The sequence below is a fragment of the Macaca fascicularis genome, chromosome 20, assembly GCF_037993035.2.
Source record: "Macaca fascicularis isolate 582-1 chromosome 20, T2T-MFA8v1.1".
NCBI lineage: Eukaryota > Metazoa > Chordata > Mammalia > Primates > Cercopithecidae > Macaca > Macaca fascicularis.
Window position 1 is genome coordinate 44,181,874 of NC_088394.1, and position 17,311 is coordinate 44,199,184.

The 17,311-nt window shown below is 38.2% G+C and overlaps 1 protein-coding gene across 11 annotated transcripts in view; it reads left to right on the forward strand.

The window, feature by feature from the left end:
• Positions 1 to 17,311, forward strand: part of LONP2 (lon peptidase 2, peroxisomal) — a 119,029-nt gene that overhangs the window by 32,679 nt on the left and 69,039 nt on the right. For all 11 annotated transcript variants that reach the window (XR_012428920.1, XR_012428921.1, XR_012428919.1 and 8 more), the window contains 2 exons: positions 77 to 218; positions 17,034 to 17,184. Coding sequence is in view for 7 of the 11 variants with exons in the window: in XM_045381787.2 (XP_045237722.1) it covers positions 77 to 218; positions 17,034 to 17,184 (293 nt within the window). In the remaining 4 variants the exon portion in view is untranslated. The remainder of the gene's footprint in view (positions 1 to 76; positions 219 to 17,033; positions 17,185 to 17,311) is intronic.

The window sequence follows — 17,311 nt, forward strand, 5'->3', positions numbered from 1 at the left end:
AAGTTTCGATTTCTGTATGGCGTCGCTCCTGCCTCCTGACATCTCACACTGTGAATGTGCTGCTTGCTTTCTCTAGGCGCACCTATGTTGGCAGCATGCCTGGTCGCATCATCAACGGCTTGAAGACTGTGGGAGTGAACAACCCAGTGTTCCTATTAGATGAGGTTGACAAACTGGGAAAAAGTCTACAGGGTGATCCCGCAGCAGCTCTGCTCGAGGTAAGATTTGGAAAATTCCCTGTCTGTCTTCATACTAGAAGAATATGGAGGAAGGTTGATAATCATACTCAAATGATATACACAGTGGTGTAGCTTTAGTTACGGGAAAAACAGTTTGATACCGGCTGAGGTCTGAGCAATTTGGCACTTCAATTAAAATGTTTTTGAGATTTCTTTCACTAAGTCCCCTCTTTTTTTCTTTTCCTTTTCTATTTTAATCAAATAGTTTAACAAAATTTTGTGCACACTTGTTATCTAGAGACCAACAATTCTACACAGTTATGGCAAAAAAAAACAGCAAGCAGGTCTCCTCCCTGGGGTCCTCCATGCCCTCTTCTGCACTGTGACCTCTAACTTTTAGTTGATTAACCCTACTTTCAAAATAGCATGGCTATCTTGCACTTCTTGGGTTTTGTTTGTTTGTTTGTTTGTTTTTTTAGTTTTTGTCATTTTCTATAGACTCCCCCCAACAGGAGGTGAAGATTTTACCTTTTTTCTTCCCTTGTCCCCGCTGTATCATTTTTATACCCTAGATCTCACAATAAGACGTTTTCCTTGTTTCTGTTACATCCATATTAGTATTTACATTATTCTGATTATGTAAATGCTTTTCACAGCAGGAGCCATGTGGTAAACTATGATCAGTTTTCCTGTTCCCGTTTTTGTTTTTCTCTCTGTTTTAAAAATCTTTTCAGAGTTGTCTTGTTTCTTTTGTTTGCTTTTTCATCAGTTGTCTAATTCTGTCAAGACATTCAGACACTTTGGGTGTTCTATCCATTTTATCTTCTTAAGTGTCCAGTCTGAACCGGTTGTTTTTGACATCTGGTTTTATGGCTGCCTTCCTAGGTTCTCCCTTCACCTCTCACCGTGTTGGATTTCCTGTCTCCCGTATTCCATTTCTTGCTCTTTCTTGGTCCATTCCCTCATTTTTGTGGTGTTAACTCCCTGCTAGTTTCCCAAGAAAGCTTGCATGAGTGGTAAATGTTTTAGACTTTGCATATCTGAAAATGTCTTTATGTTTCCCTCATACTTGATTGGTAATTTGAGTATAGAATTCTGGTTGAAAATAATTTTTCTACAGAATTGTACTTTGCCTCCATTTTACTTCACTTTCCCGTTTCAGTGTTGCTGTTGGTAAGACTGATTCCATTCAATTCCTATCCTTTCAGACCTGCTTTACCCTGAAAACTTTCAGGTTCTTCCCTTTATCCTGGAATTTTGAAATTTCATAATAATCTGCCTTGGCATGGGTTTCTTTTCATGCATTTTTGCTCATTCTTTCTTTGAATTCTTCCTTTTCTTTGGTTCTAAAATGTTTTCTTAAATTCTTTTATTGATGATTTTTCCCCTTTATTTTTTGAAACTCCCATGACTTGGATATTACGTTTCTGACTTACCTTTCCTTTCCTGTTAGTCGCCACTGTTATGTTTTGCTCTGCTTTCTGTGCGGACTTTCTCAGATTTATCTTTTAAAAACCCTCTGAGTTTATTATTTTAAAAACTTTTTTTCTCTGCGTGTATCTATCTGCGTGAGAAAGATACTTATAGATATTTTTTAAAATTTTACTTCTCTTACCACTCAGTATATTAAAAAGAAAAAGAAAAAAATTACTTCTCTTTAAGCTGCTTTAATCTGTTTATTATGTATTTCTTTTAATCTCTGTCTTTTATATAAGAGTCTTTCATTAGACATCTGGACATTTTTGTTTGTGTGTTTATATTTAATAGTAAGGAACAAAAAGGCTGATAGGAGGCTATGAGCATAGGAGTGGGGCTTATCAACAGTGAGTTCCACAATAGAGTGGCCTGGCTGGGCTGTTTGGTTGAGGAATCTTCTACTCAATAACTTTAAGTCTTCCTTCTTAGGATGGTCAGATTCCTCAGAGAAGACTCTTCATGTCTCTTGCCTTGAGAATGAAGGCCATCATTCTGGGAACCCAGCAGGGGAAGAATGATTGAGGTCAGGGGTATCACTGCATTCGGCATCTGTATATATGCATTCACCCAAGCTCTTGTTTTCAGCATAGTATATGTTCTTCTCAGCTGTGCCCGGAGTCCACTGTGCAGAGAACCACTGTTTTATGTTCTTAAGAAAATAAACTTCCAGTGTTTTGCTGGGGTCGGGGAGAGGATCTGGGATCTGACTGCTTCGTAAATTTATTTCAGCCAGTCCTCCTTATTTTAGCACATCAGCCCCTCCTCCCTTTTACCGTTGCTTAAAATATTATTAATGCAAATTGATTTGCAACCTTGAGGAAACCTTACTTTGTGAAAGTTTTTATTTTTTTCTTGTTTATTTCTGTGCTTTGAGCTCCCTCATGCTTTCTGTTTTTTTCTGTTTTTATGATCTTAGAACAGGATGGCCTGGGACATGTGTCTTATTAAGCAGGAGACCATACATTCTGGTTTGTCTGGCACATTCCCAGTTTATGCCTAATATTAATTGCACTCTTTTTAAGTCTCGGAAGTGGGTTTTGTTTGGATGATAAAAAAGTACAGTTACCTTACTTAAAAGCCCCGGTGTTTGGAGGTAAGGGTTTGATTTGGTTTAGTTTTGCTATTTTTTATTGTAAGATCATTACCTTCTGGCTCCATAACTGGTTTACTCTGGTTCATTTTACTATGAAGAGTAAAATAGTGAACATTATTTAAGATTTTAGTAGTTTCTTATATAGTATCTTTAGACTTTCAGTTTAATTTATATTGGGACATTTTTTCAGGTTATCTGACAGATTGTCCCATTAGACACTTATAGTTATCCTGTTGAAAAGAATTTTAGAGTACTCCCCTAACACTTAAATTTTTTCAACAACTGTTTTGAAGCAAGTTCACCAAAGACAGCTTTACAAGTAGTAGATGATTAAGTCCCCTGTTTATTTGTTCAGTTGATACACACTGTTTTAGGTCTTCACCTATATATACTTTGTAATGATTCAATAATATTTGTTAAATTAATCATTGATAACAAGCAGCTAGCATAATGATATTTTCTTGTCTGACGTAGACCTTGGTACTCACTTTTTTTGGCAGTCGATTTATTAGCATTCAAAAAAAAAAGTATGAAAACTTCAAATGGTATCTCAAAGTAAATGCCCCTGGGCCCACGTACTAATCACTGTAGTTTAGTTATGAATAGCATCAATTCCTTACAGACTATAAATGCTATAAAATGAAGCAAGACATACTTATGGAGGAACTGAGTATCTTGGTACCTGACATCCTCTTCCTCCCTGCTTGCCCAAGTCCTGGGTAAAAACCTCAGACCTCACAGATTGTTGAAACAGTTAAATAACAATACATGTTAAAGCACTCTATAAGTGGTAAAGTACTCTACAGATGTTACTTTAATATCCACTGATATGTGTCCATTTTGAAAGCCACTTGCTGTTTCCATTGCCAGTAGGTTCACTTAAATTTAAAAAAAGAACAAATTCAATTACACAACACTTTACATTTAAAGTGAATATTCCTGAGAGTTTGAAGACCCAGGTATAGTTTTATTATCTTTCCACATAGAAAACCTACTTTAAAAAAATGATATCTAGATATTATTTGTAAAATGTATAAGATTATTTTATGTTTAAGCTAATTTATATTATTAAGGTAATATAGGCCAGATGTGAAGAATGTAATAGTAGTGTATATTTACACTAGAGTACTTACTCTGAATAAAGAATAAACTTTTTCTGCTGTATATTCTTCTTTTTATTTATGAAGGATATGCCCATTTCCTTGATCTAGCATGTAATTGTTGCTTATGTAAAACAATGTATTTCAAGTTATTACTTAATATTGTCCAAAAAAGGACTATTCAAAATTTAGATATTATCTTTTGAAAATTTATTGGAAGAATATGAAAATAGGTCCAACTGCTTAATAAATGGTGGTAGACAGTAGAATTTGGGCAAGTCTGTAACTGAGTAGCACTAAAATATTAGCCATAAGGAAAGTAAGGGCTTGTATGTAGTTAACAAACTTGAAAGAAAATTACAGAATTATTTTCTTACCAGATATATGTTATATTTATAACTGGCACATGTCCAGACTTTATTGTTAAATATGAATGCATTTCTCAAATACATTTTTTGTGTGAATAGGCAAAAAAAAAAAAAAAATGCATGGATACTATAATTAATTGTCTGTATAGGCAGTAATATTTACAGTTCGTAAAACATATATTCCCCAAAATAGAGAAGTCACTAGTCTAGATATAGTAAACTTGCTTTAAAACTGAAGTTCTTACTTAATTGGAATTAGATACAGTTGGTAATTAGATCAATAGTATATTTACTACTTAGATACAGTAGACATATGATCTTCTGATTTGTGCTATATAATTATTGTCAAAGAATGTCGGAAGAGAGGGACTTAGACATCATCTAATCCAGCTTCATCTTCTTAAGGATAAAAAGCTTGAGGCCTAAGATACTATTTTAATTTTTTATTTCACTACATGCTATATTAATGATATAATTTCCAAAAATCAAATGGAGTAAAAAAAATGCCTTAAATAAGGCATGTCTTGTTTAGTTGTGTTGTGCTTCATTGTACTTCACAGACTGTGTTTTTTAACAAATTAAATGTTTATGGCAGCCCAGGCGCAGTGACTCACGCCTGTAATCCTAACACTTTGGGAGGCCAAGGCGGGTGGATTGCCTGAGCCTAGGAGTTCAAGACCAGCCTTGCTAACATGGTGAAACCCTGTCTCTACTGAAAACACAAAAAAATTAACTCAGCGTGGTGGTACATGCCCGTAATCCCAGCCACTCAGGAGGCTGAGGCATGAGAATCACTTGAACCCGGGAGTCAGGTTGCAGTGAGCCGAGATCACACCACTGCACTTCAGCCTGAGTGACAGAGCAAGACTCCGTTTATGGCAACCTCGTGTCGAGCAAGTCTGTTGGCACCATTTTTCCAACAGCTTACTTTCATGTCTGTATGTCACCTTTTGGTAGTTATTGCAATATTTTAACTTTTTCATTATTATATCTATTATGATGATCTGTTATCAGTGATCTTTGATATTGCAATTGTAATTGTTTTGGGGCACCACACACTGCACCCATATAAGACAGCAAACTTAATCAATAAATGTTGAGTATATACTAACTCTTCAACTGGTCAGGCATTCCCCCTTCTGTCTCCCTCTCCTCTGGCTCCTGTTCCCTGAGACACAACAATATTGAAATTAGGCCAAGTTATAGCCCTGCAGTGACTTCTAAGTGTTGAAGTGAAAGGAAAAGTCACATATCTTTCATTGTAAATCGAAAGCTAAAAATAATTAAGCTTAGTGAGGAAGGCATGTTGAAAGCTAGGCCTCTTGTACCAGATAGCGAAGTTGTGAGTTCAGAGGAAAAATTCTCGAAGGAAATTAGATACGCTATTCCAGTGAACACACCGATGATAAGAAAGTGAAACGGCCTTATTGCTGATATGAAGAAAGTTTTAGGGGTCTGGATAAAAGATCAAGCCAACCACAGCATTCCCTTAAGCCAAAGCCTAGTCCAGAGCAAGGCCCTAAGGCTCTTCAGTTCTGTGAAAGCTCAGAGAGGTGAGAAAGCTGCAGAAGAAAAATTTGAAGCTAACAGAAGTTGGTTCAGGAGATTTAAGGAAAGAAGCCATTTCCACAACATAAAGTGCAAAGGGAAGCAGCAAGTACTGATGTATTGTAGAAGCTGCATCATGTTATCCAGAATATCTAGCTAACATCATTGATAAAGGTGGCTACACTAAACAACAGATTTCCTGTGTAGATGAAACAGCCTTGTCTTGTAGTGGAAGAAGTGTCATCTAGGACTTTCATGGCTAGAGAAGTCAGTACCTGGCTTCAAAGCTTCAAAGGGCAGGCTAACTCTCTTGTTAGGGGCTAATGCAACTGGTGACTTTAAGATGAAGCCAGTGCTCATTGACCATTCTGAAAACCCTAAGGCCCTTAAGAATGATCCAGAATCTACTCTGCCTTTGTTCTGTAAATGGAACAAGAAAGTCTAGGTGACAGTGCATCTGTTTATAGCATGGTTTTACTGAATACTTAAGCCCACTGTTGAAACCTACTGTTAAAAAAAAAAATTCTTTTGAAAATATTACTGCTCATTGTCAATGCTTCTGGTCACCCAAGAGCTGTGATGGAGATGTACAAGGAGATTAATATTGTTTTCATGCCTTATAAAACAACATCCATTCTGCAGCCCATGGATCAAGGAGTTATTTTAACTTTCAAGTCTTATTATTTAAGAAACACATTTTTTAAGGCTATTGCTCCTATAGATTATCATTCCTCTCATGCATCAGGGTGAAGTACATTGAAAACCACTAGAAAAGATTCACCATTCTAGATGCCATTAAGAACATTCATGATTCATGGGAGGAGGTCAAAATATCAACATGAACAGGAGTTCAGGAAGAGTTGATTCCAGCCCTCATGGATGACTTTGAGGGGTTCAGGACTTCAGCGGAGGAAGTTACTGCAGATGTGGTAGAAATAGCAAGAGAACTAGAATTAGAACCCAAAGATGTGACTGAAATACTGCAATCTAGTGGTAAAACTTGAACAGATGAGGAGTTGCTTCTTTCTTATGAGCAAAGAAAGTGGGTTTTTTGTGATGGAATCTACTCCTGGTGAAGATGCTATGAACCTCATTGAAATGACAACCTTGATGCTGTGAACCTTGTTGAAATTCTAAACAATTTAGAATATTATGTAAACATAGTTGATAAAGGCAGCAACAGGGTTTGAGAGGATTGACTTCAATTTTGAAAGAAATTCTACTGTGGGTAAAATGCTATAAAACAGCAATGCAGGCTATAAGGAATTCTTTCATGAAAGGAAGAGTCAATAGATGAAGCAAATTTTACTCTTGCCTTATTTTAAGAAATCACCCACAGCCACCCTAACTTTCAGCAGCCACTACCCTGATCAGTCATCAGCCATCAATATTGAGACAAGACACTCCACCAGCAAAATGGTAACAACTAACACTGAAGACTCAGGTGATTAGCATTTTATAGCAATAAAGTATTTGTTGATTAAGGCATCTACTTTTTTTTAGACATAATGCTATTGCACCCTTAACAGACTATAGTATATAGTGTAAACATAACTTTTATATGCACTGGGAAACAAAAACACAATACATATGTCTCACTTTGTTGCGAAATTTGCTTTATTGCAGTAGTCTGGAATTGAACCCACAATGTCTCTTAGGTATGCCTGTATTGATTAGGGGTTGCAAATAAATTTTAGCGAGTAGGCAAATTTGCAAATATGGAATAATAAGGATCAACTATAATTACTGCTTTATGCCATTATCTTTTAAATCAGATAAGAAAAAGTTACGTCAACAATATATTTACACTGTCTTTTATGTTTGCAATGTAATTGCTTCTGCCAATGCTCTCTATTTCTTTGTGTGGATACCATCTAGTGTCCTTTTAACTTCAGTCTTTCGTATTTCTTGTCTCATCTCCTGGTGATATATTCTCAGTTTTTATTTTTCTGGGAATGTCTTAATTTCTCCTTCATTTTTGAAGTCATTTTGTTGGTATAGAATTTGGGTTGACAGTTGTTTGCTTTGAGCCCTTTCATATGTCCTCTCACCACTTTCTGGTCTCTGCGGTTTCTGCTGTGAAGCCAGCTGTTAACTTGTGGCGGATCTCTTATGCCTAATGAGGGCAGCATTTTTCTCTCATAGTTTTCAGGATTCTCTCTATGTCTTTCATTTCAGACAGATTGACTGTGTTTATGTGTGATCGTCTGAGTTTACTTAGATCTTTTTGAGCTTCTTGGATGTGTAGGTAAATGTTTTTCATCAAATTTGAGACATATGTGGCCAGTATTTCTTCAAATATTCTTTATGCCCCTTTCTTTTTCCTCTCCTTCTGAAACTCATATTATGGTGTGTTGGTAATCTTTGCAGAGTCCCTTAGGTCTCTAAAGTGCTATTCACTTTTTAAAAAACCTTTTGTCTTTCGATTCTTCAGACAGGATCATCTCAGTTGACCTGTCTTCAAGTGCATTGATTCTTTCTTCTGCCAGTTGAAATTGTCGTTCAGCCCCTCTACTGAATTTTTCATTCAAATTACTATAGTTTTCAACTCCAAAATTTCTATTTTAAAATTTTTATTATTTATCTTTGTTTATATTCTCTATTTGTCAAGACATCATTCTCATACTTTCCTGTAATTCTTTAGACACGATTTCCTTTAGTTTTTAAAAATGTTAATAAATATATACAACAGAAAAAGTGCCGTTTTTACCACTTTTATGTGCACAGTTCAGTAATGTTAAGCACATTCGCATTGTTGTGCAGCCAAACTCTAGAACTTTTTCATCTTGTTTAAGTGAAGGTGTATACCCATTACACAGCAATTCCGTTTCTTTCTCCCTCCCTCAGTCCCTCCAGCTACCATTCTCTTTTGTGTTTCTATGAGTGACTGCTCTATATACCTCATATAAGTGGATTGTACAGTACTTATCTTTTTATAATTGACTGACTCCACTTAGTGTCCTTGAAGTTCATCCATGTTGTGGCGTTAGTTTTTTAAGCATATTTATAATAGCTGATTTGTAATCTTTTTTTTTTTTTTTTTTTTGAGACGGAGTCTTGCTTTGTTGCCCAGGCTGGAGTGCAGTGGCATGATCTTGGCTCACTGAAAGCTCCGCCTCCTGTGTTCACACCATTCTCCTGCCTCAGCCTCCCGAGTAGCTGGGACTACAGGTGCCTGCTACCACGTCTGGCTAATTTTTTGTATTTTTAGTAGAGATGGGGTTTCACCATGTTAGCCAGGATGGTCTCAGTTTCCTGACCTTGTGATCCACCTGCTTCGGCCTCCCAAAGTGCTGGGATTACAGTCATGAACCACCGCGCCCAGCCGCTGATTTGTAATCTTTATCTAATAAATCCAACATGGTCTTCCTTAGGGATGGTTTCCATTGACTTCTCTTTTTCTTTTTTGAGGCAGGGTCTCGCTCTGTCACCCAGGCTGAAGTGCATTGGCTCAATCTTGGCTCACTGCAACCTCTGCCTCCCGGGTTCTAGCGATTCTCCTGCCTCAGTCTCCTGAGTAGCTGGGATTACAGGCGTGTGCCACCACGCCTGGCTAATTTTTTGTATCTTTAGTAGAGATGGACTTTCACCATGTTGGCCAGGCTGGTCTTGAACTCCTGACCTTGTGATCCACCTGCCTCGGCCTCCCAAAGTGCTGGTGTTACAGGCGTGAGCCACCGCGCCTGGTCAGAATGTATTAGAATGTATTTCTTAAGGCTGCGATAACAAAATACCACAGACTGCGTAGCTTTGAGGACCAAACAGAAATTTATTTCTTCATGGTTTTGGAGGCTAGCAGTGCAAGATCAAGGTGTCTATAGGTTTGGTTTCTCCTAAGGCCTCTCTCCTTGGCTTACAGACAACCGACTTACGGCTGTGTCCTCGGGAGACCTTCTGTGTGCATGCATCCCTGGGTCTCCTCCTTCCTCTTATAAGGGTACCAGTTGTATTAGACTAGGGGCCCACTCTTACCTTCATTTAACCTTAATTACCTTCTTAAATGCCCTGTCTCCAAATGCAGTCTTCACCCTGACTGCCTTTGAGACAAAGCGAAGGGGGTTAAGGATTCTGTCCATTTTGAGGGGGCACAATTCAGTCCATAACAAAGGATCTATATAATAGTTACATAATATATATGTACCAGTGTGCTCATATCATGTACTTTATGTAAAACGAAATCAGTTTTAAAAGGTAATTATATTTTCGATGAACGCATTGTGTTCTAATTAGATAATTGTTTTTACTTCATAATATGTCTATCACAGCTTATTACATAAATACAAGTGTCAACTCTTGTTATTTTCTTGTGGTTCATACTTTTGCCTATACACTTTTTAATGATGTTTTGCAGGAGTCTTTTTAAACCACTCCACTCATTTGTAATATTAGGCTCTGTGAACCCAGAAAATTTGAGACAGGTCTCAGTTAATTTAGGAAGTTTATTTTGCCAAGGTTGAGGATGCGTGCCCATGACACAGCCTCAGGAGATCCTGACGACATGTGCCCAAGGTGGTCAGAGCACCGCTTGATTTTATACATTTTAGGGAAACATGAGACGTCAGTCAGCACATGTAAGGTGAACATTGGTTTGGTCTGGAAAGGCGGGACAGCTCTCTGGAGAGGGCTTCCAGGTCACAGGTAGATAAGAGACAAACCCTTGTGTTCTTTTGAGTTTCTGATTAGCCTTTCCAAAGGAGGCAATCAGATTTACCTCAGTGAGCAGAGGGGTGACTTGGAATACAATGGGAGGCAGGTTTGCCCTAAGCAGTTCCCAGCTTGACTTTTCCCTTTAGTCTAGTGATTTGGGGGGCCAAACATATTTTCCTTTCACAGCACACATGGACAGCAATGTGCTGTAATTATAGTTAAGGCAAATAAGTGAGGGCACCACAGGCAGCCTTTGACGTTATGGAACTTCTTCCAAGTGAAGACATCAATTCCATTTTGGATGTTAAATATTTACAAGCTATTTTTTCTGGTATTTATAAATAAAAAAGATAAATACAAATACTAATATTTTTTACTTGCACTTTGGTGGGTCATTTTCCACTTTTGTGACCACTGGTCTAAATAGATAAACAAATGTCTTCACAAATGGGTAGTAGGTTCACAGGTGTTCATTTGGTTATTATGCATCATATCTTATATATGTTACATATATTTGATGTATTCAAGATTGTAGAATATTTTAAACTAGTGATAATTTTGCTTGAAAATTCTATAGGTGTTATTCTAATGACATTCTCATTTTTATTGCACAGGAGGAGGAATCTAAATCTTTTCAATCTATAGTGTCAGGATCTTCTAGAATATTTTTGTTTCTTTAGTTATTCCCTATTTTAATTTACTGAGACCTCTTCTTTAGTTATATTAACTAGATATGAATTGCATCTCTTAATTTTTCCCGTATTTATCCCCTACATGTCTGTAAAGCCCTTTTTCTTCTATGTCCTGAACACTTTTCTCAAGTTTGTCTTTCACAGATTTAATTTCCATAGTTGAGGATATAGAGGAAAAGTAAACTCAGTTTCTCCTACTGCAGTCTCACAACACAGAACACCTCTGACCAAATGCATGGGGTTTTTCTCCACACGCCAAGCAAGCAGTTCTTCCGCAGCGGACAATGCTGGTGTCCTCTAATTCAATTCTGACGCTGTCTATGAGATCCTACGGGTTGAGCACTCAGTCCCACAAGACTACCTCCCACTTCAGATGTCAGTTGTGACTTGGCTTCCAGAACATGTAACCAACCAGTTATAAATTGGAGTTCCCACAAGTCCCTCCTCAGGTTTACTTAATTTGCTAGAGTAGCTCACAGAACTCAGAGAAACAATTTACTTACATTTACTGGTTTATTAAAAGAATATTTTAAAGAGTGCAAACACACAGCACAGGAGCTTCCATCCCAGTGGAGTCAGGGTCCACCAGCCTTCTTGCACCTGGGTGTGCTCATAGTCACCTTCCTGGAAGCCTCCTGACCTCAGTCCTTTCGGGTTTTTAATGGAGGCCTCGTCACGTAGGCGCGATGGATTAAATCATTGGCCATTGGTGATCAGCTCAACTCTTAGCCCTTCTCCCCTCCCCAGAGATTGGGGTGGGGAACTGACAAGTCCTCAGCCCTCTAATCATGCCTTGGTCTTTCCTGTGACGAGCCCCCATCCTGAAGCTGTGGAGGGACTGCCAGCCACCAGTCAATCGCTAACATACAAAATGATACTTTTCACTTTGGTGATTCCAAGGATTTTAGGAGTCGCGTGTCAGGAAACAAAGGGATGAAGGCCAAATGTATATTTCACAGTATCATAGTAGTATTAATTGTGTGCAGCTTTCAGAGCTGATTTTAATTATGTTATTTTATCTTTATTTTCTGTTGTGGAAAATTTCAGCCATAGCAAAAGCAGAGCAGATAGTATAATGAATTCTATGGACTCATCACCCAGCTTTCATAGCTTGTTTCATCTATTGTTTCCCATTCGCCCCTACCCAACCTCTGATTATTTTGAAGCAGATTCCAGACATCATCATCTTTTCACAAATGTTTCAGTATCTATCTACAAAAGATATAACTTTTAAAAAGCATAATCATACTATATCACACCTAAAGATGACAGTTACCTAGTCATGTTTAATGAACTCTATGTCATCTGTTCCTGGATTGCCTACAGACATCTGTAGTTCTTCTCTTGTCAGAAATTATTATTGAAGAACAGTTCTCGGTGTACATTGCTCCCACGGTTCACCCCATTGTGACTTTACATTCCTAGGAATAATGTGTCATATCACAGCTATTTCAAGTACTTTCACAGTCATACCTTTTGGGTAGGAATTATAGTCCTAGGATTGATACAGAAAATCTTTTAGTTGGGGAAAATAAAGGAGAAACAGCCCTAATTATGTTTGAAAGCGGCCCTGGATATGGGCAGTAGAATCCCTGCTCTGAAGTTAGGGTAAGAAGACGAGGTTTGATAGCTACAAAGCTCTTAATTATAATTTTCGTCCTTCCATGGACTCACCAGTTCGCCTTGGAGCTTCATCTGAGTAGTGATTACCAGAAATTATTTTCTGCCAGAATATTGATCGGTATTTCTGATGCTGTTTAAATTCTGTATGTCCTTTTATGCTTTTGAAAACCAGAAAGTATCTGAGACAGGTCTCAACCAATTTAGAAGTTTATTTTGCCAACGTTCTCCAAAGATGATTTTGATGGCTTCAATATTTAAGGGGGAATGGGCAGATACTGGGGAAAGAGGAGGAAATTTTAAAAGGTATGGGTAGACAAGAGACAAACGGTTGCATTCTTGTGAGTCTTTGATCAGCCATTCGCCTGTGAGAGGGGGGCAGAGGAATAGTTATGCATTCATCTAGCTTAGTGAATCTGCATTTCTACATAAGATAAAATAAACAGTGTACAGGAAGCCATCAGATGTGCAGTTGTCTCAGGGGAGCAGAGGGATGACTTTGAGTTCTGTCCTTTGTCCTGTATGTGTAAAGAATAAGCTGTCAATTTACATTGTTGGGGTGAAATTCAACAGAACTGTTCCAGGGTAAAGATCTTGGGGCTCATAAGGAATTTCTAAGTGGGGAATTGTGAGGGAGGTATGTAGCTTTTTTTGTCTTTGTAGCTATCTTATTCGGGAGCAAAATGGGAGGCAGGTTTGTGTGACGCAGTTCCCAGCTTGTCTTTTCCCTTTTGCTTAGTGATTTGGGGGTCCTGAGATTTACTTTCCTTTCACACTTTTCTCAGTAAAAGAGGAAGGCAGGCAAATTGGGCACAAATTTAGCCTAAGTCTGCCTCCTTACATATTAATATTTTAAGTTTGGCCCAAAAGTTTCCCCTTACAAGGTAAACTGCAGCCTAACTAGATGTGTAAATACACTATTCTTACACCAATCACAGATTTTCAGCAAGTCACAGGAAGTCAGCTGTTAACAAACTGTGTTTAAATAAAGCAAACATCAAGCTGTAAGCAATCCCGCTGTTTCTGTACCTCACTCTGTTTTCTGCATACCACTTTCCTTTTTCTGTCCATAAATATTATCAAACCATATGCCAGAGTTTCTCTGAACCTATTCTGGTTCTGGGAGCTGCCCAATTTGAGACTCATTCTTTGTTCAATTAAACTGTTAAATTTAATTTATCTAGAGTCTTTCTTTTAACAGGCATCACTAATTTTTTTTCTTTATCATCTAGGTATTCTGTCATGCTGTTTTTAAAACCTCCATAATTAGAAACATTGCTTTATTAATTTTCCTACTTTTTAAAAACTCTAGTGTCTTAAAATTTGAAGAGAAAAAAATTACTTGTTCAGGTCTGACAGCCATTTCTAAAACATATCTAACATATATGAATTACATAGGATTAGAGCCATTAAAGAATAGATTTTTTCTGGCCAGGCGCGGTGGCTCACACCTGTAATCCCAGCACTTTGGGAGTCCGAGGCGGGTGGATCACGAGGTCAGGAGTTTAGACCATCCTGGCTGATATGGTGAAACCCCGTCTCTACTAAAAATACAAAAAATTAGCCGGGCGTGGTGGCGGGCGTCTGTAGTCCCAGCTACTTGGGAGGCTGAGGCAGGAGAATGGCGTGGACCCAGGAGCAGAGCTTGCAGTGGGCCGAGATCGCGCCACCGCACTCCAGCCTGGGCAAAAGAGCGAGACTCTGTCTTAAAAAAAAAAAAAAAAAAAAAAAAAGAATAGATTTTTTCTTTAGCTAGTGTTAAAAAATTATTCATGATGCTTATTAAAGGTGGTAAGGATTACTTTTTTCAAGGTAGGAGACTAGGTATAAGAAGCACTGCAATGGGGTTTTGCAGTGGTGGGAGAATGAATGGGGAATCAGTAGAGGGAAAGATTCTAAGAGGAAACATTGGTGTTATGAGGGATTCTCACTAGAAGGACACAACAGAACTCTTGCTGAAGGGAGGCCAGGGTGAAAAGACACTGGGGGTTGGAAGTGAGAACAGATACATATGGGTATGGGTCATTTTCGCTAACCTGACTTAGCAAGATTCTTGCTTAAATTGGATTATACAAAGACAGAGGGAAGGCTGACATTGGCCTAGTTGAGCAGAGGACTCAGAGGAGCCTGACTCAAGTTTGGGTCAAAAAAAGAGCATTTTTGTCACTAGGTAATAGTTTTAACTATTTTCCATACATAAACATTTTCCATACCTAAACTGTTTGTTTGTTTGAGATGGATTTTTGCTCGTCGCCCAAGCTGGAGTGCAGTGGAGTGGCATGACCTGAGCCCACAGCAACTTCCGCCTCCAAGGTTCAAGCAATTCTTGTGCCTCAGCCTTCTGAGTAGCTGGAACTACAGGCATGTGTCACCATACCAGGCTAATTTTTGTATTTTTTAAGTAGAGACAGCATTTCACCATGTTGGCTAGGCTGGTCTCAAACGCCTAACCTCAACTGATCTGCCTGCCTTGGCCTCCCAAAAAGCTGGGATTACAGGCGTGAGCCACCGTGCCTGGCCTGTAAACAGTTTTTAGGTAATTAGATAGTAAGACCACTCTTAACCAATTCGATACTGAACATAATTAGTTTTCCTTGATTACTTGAAAGTACTTGTTTTTTAATGATATTAAACATTATCAAGTCTTGTGAAAATGTGAAATTAGAGCTTTCTGGGAACTCTAGATAAAGAGTTTCCAGTAATAATTAATGTTTAACAAAATTCAAAATTATGTGTGAGGCCTAGAATTAAGACTAGCTTGGGGCTGGGCGTGGTGGCTCACGCCTGTAATCCCTGCACTTTGGGAGGCCAAGGCAGGTGGATCGCTCGAGGTCAGAAGTTTGAGACCAATCTGGCCAACATGGTGAAACCCCATCTCTACCAAAAATACAAAAATTAGCCAGGTGTGGTAGTGCGCACCTGTAATCCCAGCTACTCAGGAGGCAAAGATTGCAGTGAGCTGAGATCGTGCCACTGCACCTCAACCTGGGTGACAAAATGAGACTCTGTCTCAAAAAAAAAAAACCAAAAAAACTAACTTTGGATAGTTTTGAAAATAAGTAAAACTTCAGAAACAATCAGAAGGTAGGAAAACCTGCTTATATAGTTAAATTGTAATTGGTGAATATGTTAGTCATTTTATTGCCTTTTTGAATATGTATGGCAACCCTATTTATAGTAATTGGGTGTCTAAGTGAAAGTGTTAATATGTTTAAGGTTTGGAACATGTAGAAGCTGTTAGTGCCTTATTAAAGTCCTACACCAGCCCCTTAGCAACAAATGCCTGTAACTTGAAGCTCGTTAATGTACAGTTGCACATTTTAAGAATCCAAGTTGACTGATAAATTATCTGATGTATCTAATTCAAATATTTGTGAGAGCTATTGCTGGGTGCAGTGGCTCAAGCTTGTAATCCCAGTACTTTGGGAGGCCAAGGCAGGCGGATCACTTGAGGTCAATTCGAGACCAGCCTGGCCAACATGGTGAAACCCCATCTCTACTAAAAATACAAAAGTTAGCTGGACATGGTGGCACACACCTGTAGTCCCAGCTACGCAGGAGGCTGAGGCAGGAGAATCGCTGGAACTCGGGAGGCGGAGGTTGCAGTGAGCCGAGATTGTACCACTGCATTCCAGCCTGAGCAACAGAGTGAGACTCTGTCTCCAAAAAAAAAAAAAAGAGCTATTGATATTTTGCTTATCATAGGCAGCAGTGTTTTTGCAGTAAGCCATTTTTAAATAGTGATTTTTTTGCTGTATCAGAATATAGTAGCATAGTAATTTTTACTCTTATTTAACTCATAGTAAAGGTTTCTCTTATTTGGAATTCTCCTTTCTGTTAAATAGTTTATACCAGACTTTCTGAAAATGTTCTAGGAGGATTATATGGGTTCTTATTTACCGGTTATTTGAGAATTTCAAAATACTTTACATATTTGCTTTATATTCCCATAGCAGTTTAGATAGGGTGTGTTACCAAGATGGAAACTGGTTCTGCAGGACTAGTAACTTACGATGGCCAAACAATGAGTCATCAATAAATAGATTTTTGAACGAATCTTAAAAGTGTAATTTCTGCTGCTTTGTGCTATTACATTTTCAGAAATTTTAACACTGAACATATTTTATTTTTTAAAAAGTATGTAGAGTGTAGAGAATGCAAAGAATAATGCTTAGATGTTAGTTTTATCTGTTTCTTAAACTATTCTGAGCAGAAATACCAACCTTCCCAGTACATTATGTGTTTTCACTTATATACAGCCTTCTGTTGGAACTACTAAAGTTTTTAAAATGTTTTTTGTTCTCCCCTAGGTGTTGGATCCTGAACAAAACCATAACTTCACAGATCATTATCTAAATGTGGCCTTTGACCTTTCTCAAGTTCTTTTTATAGCTACCGCCAACACCACTGCCACCATTCCAGCTGCCTTGTTGGACAGAATGGAGATCATTCAGGTTCCAGGTACCTGACTCTTAAATGAAATCATTGTGATACATCTTGCCTTTCTGACCGTCACTTTAAAATTAGTTATGCTGTGGAGTTGTGACTGAAAGAGGTTCATTTGCCAGCATACAATCGTCAGAAGTTC